The 12,867-nt window shown below is 51.1% G+C and overlaps 1 protein-coding gene across 1 annotated transcript in view; it reads left to right on the top strand.

Moving 5' to 3' along the window:
• Positions 1 to 9,501: 9,501 nt before the first annotated feature.
• The window catches only part of SMAD6 (SMAD family member 6), a 90,394-nt gene continuing 87,028 nt past the window's right edge, over positions 9,502 to 12,867 (top strand). Inside the window, exon 1 of the mRNA XM_006831510.1 lies at positions 9,502 to 11,222. Within this exon, the coding sequence (XP_006831573.1) occupies positions 10,412 to 11,222 (811 nt within the window). The 5' untranslated portion in view covers positions 9,502 to 10,411. The remainder of the gene's footprint in view (positions 11,223 to 12,867) is intronic.

Raw genomic sequence — 12,867 nt, 5'->3', positions numbered from 1 at the left:
TATGCTATCCAACTAGGGAAACGGAGTCTGAGATTCCCTGAGGAGTGAGAAGATGAGACTCCCCCAGGAGATCTTGGGGCCAGGTCTAGGTTAGGGTCTGAGGCTGCTTACAAGGACTGTGGCGTTCTTTAGAAGGCTCCTGCTTCTGTTTAAAAACTCATGGGAATTTTGCATTCTATTCCCTGACATACCTGCATTCATTTTAATATAAAAAATGAAATATATTGCAAATACCATACAAAAAAATTTCCCCAATATCTTTGAGTCAGATCAGTTCTTCAGGAAGATCCCTTGACTTCAACTACAGCCCCGCATTGCCCCAGTTTGAGAATGGGCGCAGGGAATCCAGTTTTACCACAGCCAATCCATAGTCCACACCGTGCCTTCTGTATACCTCTGTCCCTCCTAACAGCCCTGAAATCCCCTGCCTGCCCTTTACGCATTCACACTTCTGTCTATTCACCCATTCATCTGGTATTTCAAGATGCACAAAGTGCTGCCCTCTCTTGTGGGGTACACAAGGAGCAGAGCAACAACAACAGCTTCAAATGCTTTGCACAGACTGTCTCAATCAACACTCATAATGACCCTATGAGGTAGGTCCGATTCTGATTAAATCCATTCGACAGATCGGGAAACTAAGACTCAGAGAGGCGAGGTAAAGCGTAAGGGGCTAAGCCAGGACTAGAACCCAGGCAGTCTGAGCCCAGAGGCTGTCTTCTTACCTCCTGCACTACACTGCCCCATTGGGTGAGAAGCCAGAAGTACTGTGATAAGGGACAAGGAGCCCTGGGAGTGTAAATTTCCAGTTCTGCCTCCCACTGACCCAGGGTCCTTGAGCAAGTTAGCCTCCTTTCTAGTACTAGAATCCTCCCCGCAGTTTCGCCCTCTCCTCCCCAGTTACTCTTTCACTCATGAAAGACTGTGCATAGTGGAGGATAAAGTATAACCCAAGGAGTGGGACCAAGAAACTCGGGGCCTGGACATTTCTCTTGGTTCCTGTACGCAGTCCAACTTCCTTCTCCACTTCTCCAGAGCTGCTGAAACCTACAATGTACCAGGTCTTTATCTCATTTAACCCTTACCTTGGTCCAATATAGGAGCCCTGGTGGCACTGTAGGATAAGCACTGGACTGCTAACCACAGGTCAGCCGTTTTAAGCCACCAGCAGCTCCGCAGGAGAAATATGAGGTTTTCTATTCCTGTAAATATTTACATCCTCAGAAACCCTATATAGAGCCTTGATGAGTCGAAATCGACTGAATGGGTTTTGGTCATATAGGTCCCTTTACAGATAAGGAAATCAAGTCTCCAAGAGGTTAACTAGTTTGCAAAGTTGTAGTTAGTTTAGTGCCTTAACTTGGTAGTGATGAACTCCATGCTCATTTGGTAGTTGCTGTAGCATCAGCTCCAACTCATGGCGGGCCACATACAGCAGAAGAAAATGCTTCCCGGCCCAGGACCATCTTGACTGGTCATTGGTGTGCCACTGTGTAGTTTGAATGCCTTCCAGCCTTAGTAGGGAGAGGTCACCTTCCAGCATTCTATTAGACAATGTTCTACTGTGAGCCATAGGGTTTTTGTTATCTAATTTTGGAAGCAGATCATGAGGCCTGTCTTTCTAGTCTATCTTAGTCTAGAAGCTCCAGAGACCTGGTCATTCTGGGTGTTCCTGACGATATCTGCAATATCAGTGACATAGTTTCCAACATCACAGCATCACACAGTACCACAAACAGATCAATGGTGGTGGCTACTAATAACAGCTACTGCTCATGGGGCCCTTAAGTGCCAGACATTGTGGTAAGCATTGTAATTTTTAAAACAACTGCGTAACATTATTATTATTAGTGGTGGTGGTGGTTGTGTGCCTGTATAGGGTTTCCAAGACTATAAATCTTTAGGGGAGTAGAAAGCCTCATCTTTCTCTTAAGGAGTGACTGGTAGATTTGAACTGCTGACTTTGTGGTTCACAGCCCAGCTGGTAATCCACTATGCTACTAGGGCCCCTAATATTATTAAGAGTTAAATCTCAGGCTCCTCATCTATAATCTATGACTTGGGAATAATAGCGGCACTCCAGTGGGGATTTATCTAGTAGGTAAAACATGTTTTGCCTAAACACATATAGCTAAGAGACAGCTGAGCGAGCAGGATTTGAACCCAGATATGTTGGATACTCCAAGTTCCTATTACTCTGTACTGCCCAAGTATAGGATGCTTGAGTGACAGTAATCAGTTCAGAGATGTTATGATAAGGAGCCCTGGTAGTGCACTGTGTTAAACACTGAGCTGCTAACTGAAAGAAAGGTCAGTAGTTTGAAAAACGTACCAGCAACTCTGTGGAAGAGAGATGAAGAAAGCCTGCTTAAATAAGGATTTACTGCCTCAGGAAGCCTAATTAACAGATGTATTCTGCTCTGTAAGGAACCCTGGTAGTGTAGTAGATTATAAGCTGGACTGCAACCACAAGGTCAGCAGTTCAAATCTACCTGTTGTTCTGCTGAAGAAAGACGAGGCTTTCTGCTCCAGTTAAGATGTTCAGCCTCAGGCACCCTGTATAGAATCACCCTGAGCAGGAACTGACTCACTGACCCATGTACCATCACTCTGTCCTACACGGTTGTATTGAGCTGGAATTGACTCTATAGCTGTGGGTTTTAGTGGGTGTGGTAAGGTACCCCATCATTTAGAGACAGGAGCAGGGCAAATTCATTCTCTCTTAGGAAAGCAGTAAAAAACAAACAAATAATGCCCAAGTCCCTGAAAGTGGATGAGGTTAGGAATTGGTTAAAGCAGTGTTCCTAACACAACATCCTAGGGGTCCCTAGGACGAGATTAGGTGGTGCCCAGAAAAACAGATCTTATTTTAGGTTATATATTTATGGTGTAGGATAAGCACAGGACTGGTAACCTCAAGGTCAGCAGTTCAAACCCATCAGCCACTCTCAGAAACCCTACACAGGGTCGCTATCAGTTGGAACCGACTCACTGGCATACAGCAACGTTTATTTCAATGCAAGAACGAGAACTAGCACACTAATGACTTCAAGGTGGTACAGTGGTTAAGTGCTCAGCTGTTAGTTGGAAGGTTGGTGGTTCAAGGCCACGGAGGAAAGCCCTGACAAGTGCTTCCAGGAAGATGACAGTCTTGAAAATCTTATGGAAGCGGTTGGATTCTGTCACACGGGGACACTATCCTGTCAGAATCAGATCAACAGCACCCAACAATGGCAGCCCTGTGATCTCATGGAATTACTACATAGGAAGGGCCCAGTATGGTGCATGTGGCTTGCTATCAGCTATTAAATGAAAGGTTGACAGCTCAAAACCACAATGTGGCACTGTGGAAGACCTGGTGAGTTGCTTCTATAAAGATTACAATAAAAACACAAAAAAACCCCAACAAAAAGCCCTGTGGAGCTCGATTCTACTCTGTAACACACAGGGTTGCCACAAGTCATGTGGATTTGACTCAATGGCAACAGGTTTGGTTTTTACTGCTTGTTTTTACTGCTTGTGATAAGGTTAAATAAAAGCTTTGAATCCATTGAAAAGATTAAGTAAATAACCATCAGTAATATATGTATGTAGTGCTGTGGGCTAATACATCAGACTGCAAAGTCATTTGAACTGCAAGGTCAGTGATTCAAGCTTACCAGTTGCTCCTTGGAAACCCGGAAATTAGGGTCGCTATGGGTCCGAACCGACTCGACAGCACTTAACAACAATAGTAACAACGTATGTATACTATTCTGTCACACTCTCAAAGATGTGTCAACAAATAAATCTGGTTCTATCTTCAAATGTGTTCAATATCCAACCACGTCTCCTACCTCCACTGCTCCTGTGCTAGTCCAAGCCAGTGTGATCTGCCAGGACCAACAACAGCTTCCCAGCAGGCTCCCTGCTCCCATCCGCACCAGCAGCTAGAGGGCACTGGTTTAAACAGAAGACAGATATGTCTCTGCCCTGCTCAGAACCCTCCAGGGCCTTCCTGCTTGCTCACAATACAAGCCCAAGACCCAACAATGGCCTGCGTGACCCTATACAATCTGCCTCCCAGTATTTCTTTGACCAGTCTTCGCCTGTCTACCCCTTCACTCACCCTGCTCCAGTTAACTGGCCTCTTTGATAGTCCTGAAATATGCCAGGTATACTCCTACCTCAGGGCCTTTGCACTTGCTGTTTTCTGTGCCTGGAACACTCTTTCCCCAGATGGAGTCATAGCCAGTCCCCTAATCACCTTCAAGGCTGCTCAAACATCACCTTCTCAAGGAAGCCTTTCTTTGACCTACAATCTACCCTCTCCCACTATTCCTCTCTCCTTTTCTCTGATTGATTTTTTACCTTGCCTCCTTCTCATCACCCTGAAGCAACTGCATGTGTGGTGTCTCCCCAGCTAGGGTGGAAACTTCCCAAGCATATGATACCACAGTTTCTTTTTAAGGACCGGGTGTTAAAAGAGAAGCAAGTCAAGCAGTCCTGGGTTTGAGTCCCAACTCTTCCACTACTGGCTGTGTGACCAGAGTTCAAATTATTTAACCTCTTCGGTTCCTACTCTAAAAAGCATGGGTCTAGTTAAGAATAATGGAGCCACTGGGTAGCATGATGGTTTAAGTGCTGGACTACTAGCTGCAAGGTTGGCAGTTTGAACCCACTTTGATATATGTACCTTGGAAGATAGGCCAGACAATCTCCTTCCAAAAGGACAGCCTTGAAAACCCTGTGGAGCAGTTCTAGTCTCCAGACACAGGGCTGCCAACAACAGAATAATACAGGAGTCCCTGGGTTGGGCAAATAGTTAAGCACTCACTCCACTACTAACTGAGAAGTTGACAGTTTGAATTTACTCTAGAGGCACCTTGGAATAAGAGTCTGGAAATCTACTTCCCAAAAGATCAGTCACTGAAAACCCTGTGGGGTGCAGTTCAACTTGGAGTCAGTATGAGTTGAAGTCAATTCTATAGCAACTGTGTTGTTGAAGGGATTCTATGAGATAGTGCGTATAAATGCTTGGTGAGAGCTCTGTATCGTTTTTTATTATTATCTGAACATCCTCCTTATCCTTTGGCACTGGGGGTATATAGGAACCTGTGAATTGAGTGATTTTAATTCAGCCATGCACAAGTGTTTATCAGGTGCCCACCATGTGCCCAGCATTGTGTTGGGAGAAGAGATGAAGTCAGTGCTGTCTTGCATCACTTGGCTTTTCCAGTGGCACAGACAGAAGGGCATCAGGTGGCCTGCTTTCTGACTCCACTCCTGTGGTGCTGCCGCCTGTGGTCTATGCTAGTAACCCCACCACCTTTCCCTCCCAGTGCCAACATTCTAGAGGCCCAGGTGGAGCCAAAGGCGTCTGTGGTTATAAATTGTCGTAGCTAGAAAGGGGGAGTCCAGGGTGCTTTGGGGGAATACTGGAGTGATGGGTAAGGGGCAGGTTTGAGTCTGGGGGGTTAGAGCAGATGACCTGTGATCTGCAGGGAGGGGAGGACCCTGCGTTTCCCATCCCTACCACAAGGAACTGAAGTTTGTTGTTGATATTGCAGGTTGTCCTTAGGCTGCAGCTGCTCAGCTCGGCTCTGCTGGGCCCCACTGCTCATCACACCCTCTAGTGGCCACAGCTCACCCCTATGCTGGGCTGGACAGGCTCTGTGAACCTGAGGACAGTGGGATGGTCACTGCTCTTTCCTTCCTGACACTATCTCCACTCAGACACAGTCTCCTTGTAATGACGGCTAACTCCAGACCCTTCTGTTATTTAGTCTTGGCCACTACTCAGCATGATTCCTATGCCCATTTTACAGATGTGAATACGAAGGCTCATAGAGCTGAGGGCATAAAGAAAGGTCAGTAATGAACTCTGTGAACCAGGCTGGATTCAGTGTTCTTCATAAGTACATCTAGTCAGCGTTTAATAGCATCATTCCCCAGTCTCCACCCTCCTTAGCCCTCAAGGTCACATCTCCAAGTGAGCAGGCACTGAGACCAAACTTCACTCAAGTTACTGCCAGGAAAAATGACAAGACTTCTCAGGATGATGGTTGCTTGTCTCTTGGCCTGAGGTGCCAGGAGTAGAAGCCTCAAAGGCCCATCATTCCTCAGGGTGTTCTGCAGAGCCAGGGATGTATGATGGCAAGGCAGAGTCACAGTGCACACTCTGACCCCAGGGGTATGTGCTGAGCAATCCTGGAAACACTTCCCTCCCTATCCCATTTCCTCTGCTTTATCTCTCTCTTTCTCACACACACACCACCAGCCCTTCCCACAGTCAGGTGGGCTAGGTTCACTTCCTGCCACTGCCACTAACTACAAACCTGAGCAAATTACTTAATGTGTTTGTGCCTCAGTATCTTTACCTGAAGTTCCCGTGTGGTGCTGTAGGATAAACAATGGGTTGCTCACTGCAAGGTTGGCGGTTCAAACTCACCAACTGCTCCTCAGAAATCCTATACAGGGTCACTATGAGTTAGAACAGACTCAAAGGCACCTAACAATAAAGCTTTACCTGTAAGGAGCCCTTGTGGCATTGTAGGATAAACACTGGATTGCTAACCCACCATGGGAGAAAGATGAGGCTGTATTTTCTTATAAAGATTTTCACAGTCTCAGAAACCCCAGATAGCGTCACCACGAGTCACAACTGACTGGATGGCTGTGGGTTTGGGATTTTTTTGGTTTAGCCTTCTCTGTAAAATAGTGGTACAAGGTCAGCAGTTGGAAACTACCAGCTGTTCCACGGGAGAGAGATGAGACTTTCCGCTCCCGTAAAGATTTACAGCCTCAGAAATGCTGTACAGGGTCACTATGAATCGGAACAGATTCCACAGCACACAACACCAACAACACCAACACCATACCTTCCCCCCAGACTGTTGTTACGTGACCTGACAGGCCTCATCCCTGGCACTGGTTCAGCAGATTCTATGCAGGCAGTCCCTAGGAGCACATTTTGAAACCCATCACCTTGAAGGGAGTGTACAGGGAACACAGAGCTACACACCAGCTGTTGTTAGGTGCCATCAAGTAGACTTCAATTCATAGCAAATTACATGGTAGACCACAAATACTCCACACAGTTTTGTAAGCAGAAATCTCGAAGGCAACAGATGGTCAGGGCTTCCTTTAGCAGAACTGCTAGGTGGGCTCGAACAGCCAACCTTTTTGTTAGCAGCCAAGCACCACCAGGGCTTCTGGTGAACACACTCGTACATCCTTTTATGTATTTTAGTAGTCTCAACAGTGTTTTCATTTTAATGACAAATTAAACAGACAAGTAAGTAACTGGGCCTGCTTCCCCATCTGTAAAGTGGAGATAATAATAAAACCTATCAGGGTTGTTGTGAGCATTACATGACTAATTCCATGTAATGCTTGGAACATTGCCTTGCACATAATAATGATTTAATAAGCACTGAGCTATTATTACTGCGTGTTGTTGCTGAACAGGTTTTGAGTTTCCAGTTTAAGACAAACTAGGAAGAAAGGCCAGGTAATCTACTTCCCCAAACCAGCCAATTAAAACCCGATGAATCACCAGGATCTGATCCCATTGTGCACGTAGCCGCCATGAAGTGAGCAATTATAGCCAAACCAGCACCTACTTTGATAAAATACTTTGCATAGAGTATTTTAAGTTTCATTAATTTCCCTGGGGAGGGTCACACACGAGGCTTCTGTCGTGTGGATCATGCTGTTTTCTGATCTGCGTGGTTTCACAGGTATGTTTACTTTGCAAACATTCATCCCACGGTTCACTTGAGATTTATACACTTGAGATGCTGTATCGCTGTATCTTCTAGGCCCATCAGAGCACGCAGGACAGGCATTATTATCCCCATTTTTTAGACAAGAAACTAAGTCCAAGAAGCTATTTTCATTTGACCAAAGTGGTACGAGATGGGTGTGGGTGGGAAAGCGTCTCAGTCCGGTCTACCGTCTGGGAGGGAAACCGCCATTCCCAAAGCACACGAAGCAAACAGTACCTGGCCACAGGTAAAGCTCGGCAAATGGTTCTGAGTTCTTCCAGCAAATACTACCCTTCCCCCAAGCGCACACAAACGCCGGAATGGGGACCCGCACTGCTGCACTGACAAGGCCAACCCCACACGTGGGCACCCCCGAGGGAGACCCGCGCGCCGGCGCCCCCAGGCCCTCATGGGGGAATGGCGCCCAGCCGTGGGCCAATGAGAGTAGCGGAATTTCTTTCATTCAGCGCGGGGTCGAGCTCCTGCCCGGAAAGGGGCGGGGCGCAGCGCCGGGGGCGGGGTAGCCGCGCGCCGGGGAGAGGGCGGTGCCACCCCGTGGGTCGGCCAATCGGCGCCGCTTCCGAGGGGGGAGGGGGAACCAGGCCTTTTTTCCCTCCGCGCGGGACCAATCCCGACTTTACAAGCTTGAACTTTTGCCACCCTCGGACGAGCTAACGCGCCCGAGGAGGTACCCCGCCGCGCCGGCTCCAGGGGCAGGAGTGGTCTTAACCCTTCCCGCGCCGGACGCCCCGCTGCTGCCTCCGCGCCCCCCACCCTACCTACGGCTTGGCGGGGCGGTATACCACTCACTCATCTCCCATTTTTGTGGTGAAACATAGCTGGGGGAAAGGCACGACCCTTACCCACATCCCTGTCTACGTTTAAAGATCATTGGGGAAGGAGGAAGCACCTGGCCGCCTGGGGTCCTGACTTCGTAGGCAGCCTTAGAGAGGGCCGGGGCAACCGAGCGGATTCTGGGAGGAGAGACATCTCGCCCTCTTTAATACCCCACCTCGGGCAATCCAGAAACCCCTTTGAGCGCAACGTCCCGCGCGCGGGCTACAGTTTGGCCCAGCAGAGCAGTCCCTGACTTTGCGCAGGGGGTGTGGAATCCTGGTGCCGTCACGGAAGATCCCGCTGCCCTAACATTATCGGCTCCCCCTTCTCTCAAGCAGCCCAAGCCAGGAAGGCACACACGCACACCCATTTTTATTAGCCTTCCCTGGGATAGGGATTTGGATCAACTCTAATAAAAGTGCAGCGTGTGCTTTTAAGTTTGTGCACAAGCCAGAAAAAGGCAAAGCGTCCTTTCTGCGTGCGAATATCAGTGGGTCCTCCGGGTCCCTGCGCGCCTGCCCTTGGTTTGTGTAATTGTGTGTATGTGTGTTCGCGCGTGTGTGAGCTAGCATCCGTGCCCCGGGCACAACACGAGCCAGAGAGCGGGCCGCGGGCGCTGTCAGGCCACCGACGACCGGGTTGGGGCGGGCAGGGGGCGGGGGCCGGAGTTCGGCCCGCCCCGGGAGCCGGCCCCTTAGAGCCTCCGGCCCTGCAATGGGACGTGTTCTCCTTTAAGAGTTAAGAAACTTGAAACCTTGTTTGCGCAACAATCAGCGCCGCGGAGCCGCCAAAGTGTCTAGACTGGCATATGATGGGAGGCAGCCAATGACTCCGCGGCGCTCCTCCGGGGGCCCTCAGTGTGCGTTTGAGGAGAACAAAAAAGGGAGAGAGAGAGAGAGAGAGAGCAGAGCAGGGTATCGAGCGAGGGAGCGAAGCCGAGAGAAAGAGCCGCCAGGCGCTGCCTCGCCAGACCTCGCAGGGACCGCGGGGCCACCGGAGGCACTTTTTGTGGAGGGGGGTGGGGGCGACCTCGGCTTTGCGGCGCCCAGAGTGGCCGAGTGCAGCGTGGGGCGGGCTGCGACCTCTGCCTCGGTGGATTTTGTTTTAAATGAAGGATTCCCAGCAGCTCTTCTGGATTTTTGCAGTTCCACGCATGTGTTGACACCGCTTTCAGGAGAAACTCAGTCCAAGTGCATCTAGCGCTTGGGACCTGGGACAGAGTTGGTTTTACGTGCATGCAAATCCAGGGATTTGGGTTTTGTTTGGGGTTTCTTTTTCTTTTTTCCTTTTGCAGGCGGAGAGAAGGGAGCTGAGGGTATCAGCGAGCCTGCCTTTCGGATCCTGCAGAAAAAGTTCATGTAGTAAAACGCTTGGGTTTTTGTAGGCAGGGCTTCCCAAAAACATTTGGGGCGTTCGGGCACGAGCGCTTTGTGCTCATGGACCAGCCGCACAACTTCTGAAGGCTTGCTGGTCCATGCGGGATCTTGCTAGCGGCGCGGCGTCTGCAGCCCCCCTAAAGCGCTGGGGCTGGAGTTGCTGAGCAGCCCGGCCACTGGAATCCATGTAGCCGCTGGCCCGGCGCGGACTGCGGCTCGGCGAGCGCGTGTTTCTGGCCGCCCTTGCCCAGCCGTCCCGCCTCGGCGAGCTCCCTCATGTTGCAGCCCTGCGGAGCCCCTTCGACGACAGGCTGTGCGCGGTCTGCACGGCGCCCAGCGGCGGAGCTTCATGTGGGGCTGCGGCCCGCGCAGCCGGCGCCTTGCTGAGGGAACGGACCCCCGGTAACCGGAGACCGCCTCCCTCCCTCCCCCGGCGCCAAAGGATATCGTATGTTCAGGTCCAAACGCTCGGGGCTGGTGCGGCGACTTTGGCGAAGTCGTGTGGTCCCCGACCGGGAGGAAGGCAGCAGCGGCGGCGGTGTCGACGAGGATGGGAGCTTGGGCAGCCGAGCTGAGCCGGCCCCGCGGGCACGAGAAGGCGGAGGCTGCGGCCGCTCTGAAGTCCGCCCGGTAGCCCCGCGGCGGCCCCGGGACGCGGTGGGACAGCGAGGCGCCCAGGGCGCGGGGAGGCGCCGGCGCGCAGGGGGCCCCCCGAGGCCCATGTCGGAGCCGGGGGCCAGTGCTGGGTGCTCTCCGCTGGAAGTGGCGGAGCCGGGAGGCCCGAGCTGGCTGCCCGAGAGTGACTGCGAGACCGTGACTTGCTGTCTTTTCTCGGAACGGGACGCCGCCGGCGCGCCCCGGGAGGCAGCCGACCCCCTGGCTGGGACTGCCCTGGAGCTGACCGGCGGCGGGCGGAGTCGCGAAGCCCGCTCACGGCTGCTGCTGCTGGAGCAGGAACTCAAGACAGTCACGTACTCGCTGCTGAAGCGGCTCAAGGAGCGCTCGCTGGACACGCTGTTAGAGGCGGTGGAGTCCCGCGGCGGTGTGCCGGGTGGCTGCGTGCTGGTCCCGCGCACCGATCTCCGCCTGGGCGGCCAGCCCGCGCCGCCGCAGCTGCTGCTCGGCCGCCTCTTCCGCTGGCCCGACCTGCAGCACGCCGTGGAACTGAAGCCCTTGTGCGGCTGCCACAGCTTCGCCGCCACCGCCGACGGTCCCACTGTGTGTTGCAACCCCTACCACTTCAGCCGGCTCTGCGGGCCAGGTGAGCGCGGTGCCCGGCGGGGGCTCCGGGATCCCCCACCTCATTTTCGGTCTTTTCGGTAATCTTAACCCTTCATGTGGGGTGGGCAGAGCTTCGATGTGTCCCTTAGTATCCCTTGGGTGTGGGAGTATCCAGAGGAGGTGCATCAACGACCCACTCTCTGATCTTACCTTGCTGGAGAAGTGGATGTCTGAGTACACACATCAAATACCAACTTCATCCGAAAGCTCCTGCAAGCTTAAAAAAGGGTACATGTTGTCGATTTCTTTATGCAGCTTCAGGTTCTAATGCTGGATTCAACAGACAGTGGAGGGAACTAGACTCATAAGAGCTACAGGCTGTTGGACCCTAGACGACCCTGAGTTCCTCCTAGGAGAGGCATGGGTACCCCTTCCACCCATGCATCTGCCACAGTCTACGCCCAGGCCTCTAGCATTTGTGTGCATGTGCCTACTCCCACGATGTATTAATCTTATATCCAAGCATGGCTGGAGTAAAAATTGCTTGTAAATTGCTCACTTGTTTCTTTGCATAGGTAAAGCTTTTTGCCATTTTTGCAAGGTAACCTTTTCAAGTGGAGAAAAATCTTCTTTCATTATTTGTATCCAACATCCTTTGGGTGTCAAATGCCCTGTCCATCATCATTCTCAATTGTATGTTTCCAGTTTTTTTTTTGTAGAGCTGAAAGCTTTTCCCCTGCCTCCCTCCTCAGGGTCCTGGAGGCAACCATAGTGGGAGGAGGCCAGATATTTTATTACCTCTGAGAACTGCCCCTTGCTTTCTTTGTTCTCCTCCTGGAATTTCCTGCACACACCCCACCCCCAGCCTTGCTTACCTGGGCAGGCCTTGGGTGTTGGAGAAGAGGGGCAGGATCCATGGGGGTCCCTGGCAAGCCAGAAACGAGCAATAAATACCTCTTGTTCTGACCTGCACTGCAGGGAACACACATTTTAGCTTCTAGCATCTTAGGAGATAATGTGAATCCTTTGAGGATTCTGCAATGAATTGGACTTTGATACAGTTGCAGGCTGTTGGGTCTGGGAGGATTTGAAGTTTCTCATCTATTCTCTGGCAAAAGCCTGGGTGCACATAGAGGGTCCTGACTCCCAGTGGGGAAAGGGGTTCAGGGTTGGAATTATGGATTCCTGGGATCATGGATTTATCCTAGGTGTCTTGTGTGTGTGTGTGTGTGGGGGGGGTGGTTCTTGAAGAGAGAGCATTATGGAGGTGAGTGAGGAGATGCAGCTTCGCTTCCTGGTGCCCCCCTCCCGTGCATAGCCACTCCAGAGCTGGGTTGGGGGTTTGCACCTTGTTCCTTTTGCTGTTTCCCCTGGAAGTGGCTGCCTCCTCTGCTACTCTTGTCCCTTCTCTGACTCTGGGGAAGGGGTTCCATTTGTCATTGTTCTGTCTTTAGTGATTTTTTTTTGTTTTTAAGTGGGAGATGGGTAGTGGAGTCAGCCACTGTGCTCTTTAGAAGGCCCTGGCAGGTATTTTATGCCTGGTCACTAAAGGTTACCAGCACATGTGTTGAGCACTTATTCTGTGTTGTATGTGGCAGAGTGAAATACGAGTAGGATTGGTACTCTCAGGAAACTTATGGGAAAGATGAAGGGAGAGGTAGTCCAAGCCAGCTCAGTGGGTATGA

The sequence above is a fragment of the Chrysochloris asiatica genome, unplaced genomic scaffold (genome assembly GCF_000296735.1).
Source record: "Chrysochloris asiatica unplaced genomic scaffold, ChrAsi1.0 scaffold00004, whole genome shotgun sequence".
NCBI lineage: Eukaryota > Metazoa > Chordata > Mammalia > Afrosoricida > Chrysochloridae > Chrysochloris > Chrysochloris asiatica.
Note: the sequence above shows the minus strand (reverse complement) of the source record. Positions and strands in the feature narration are given on the sequence as shown.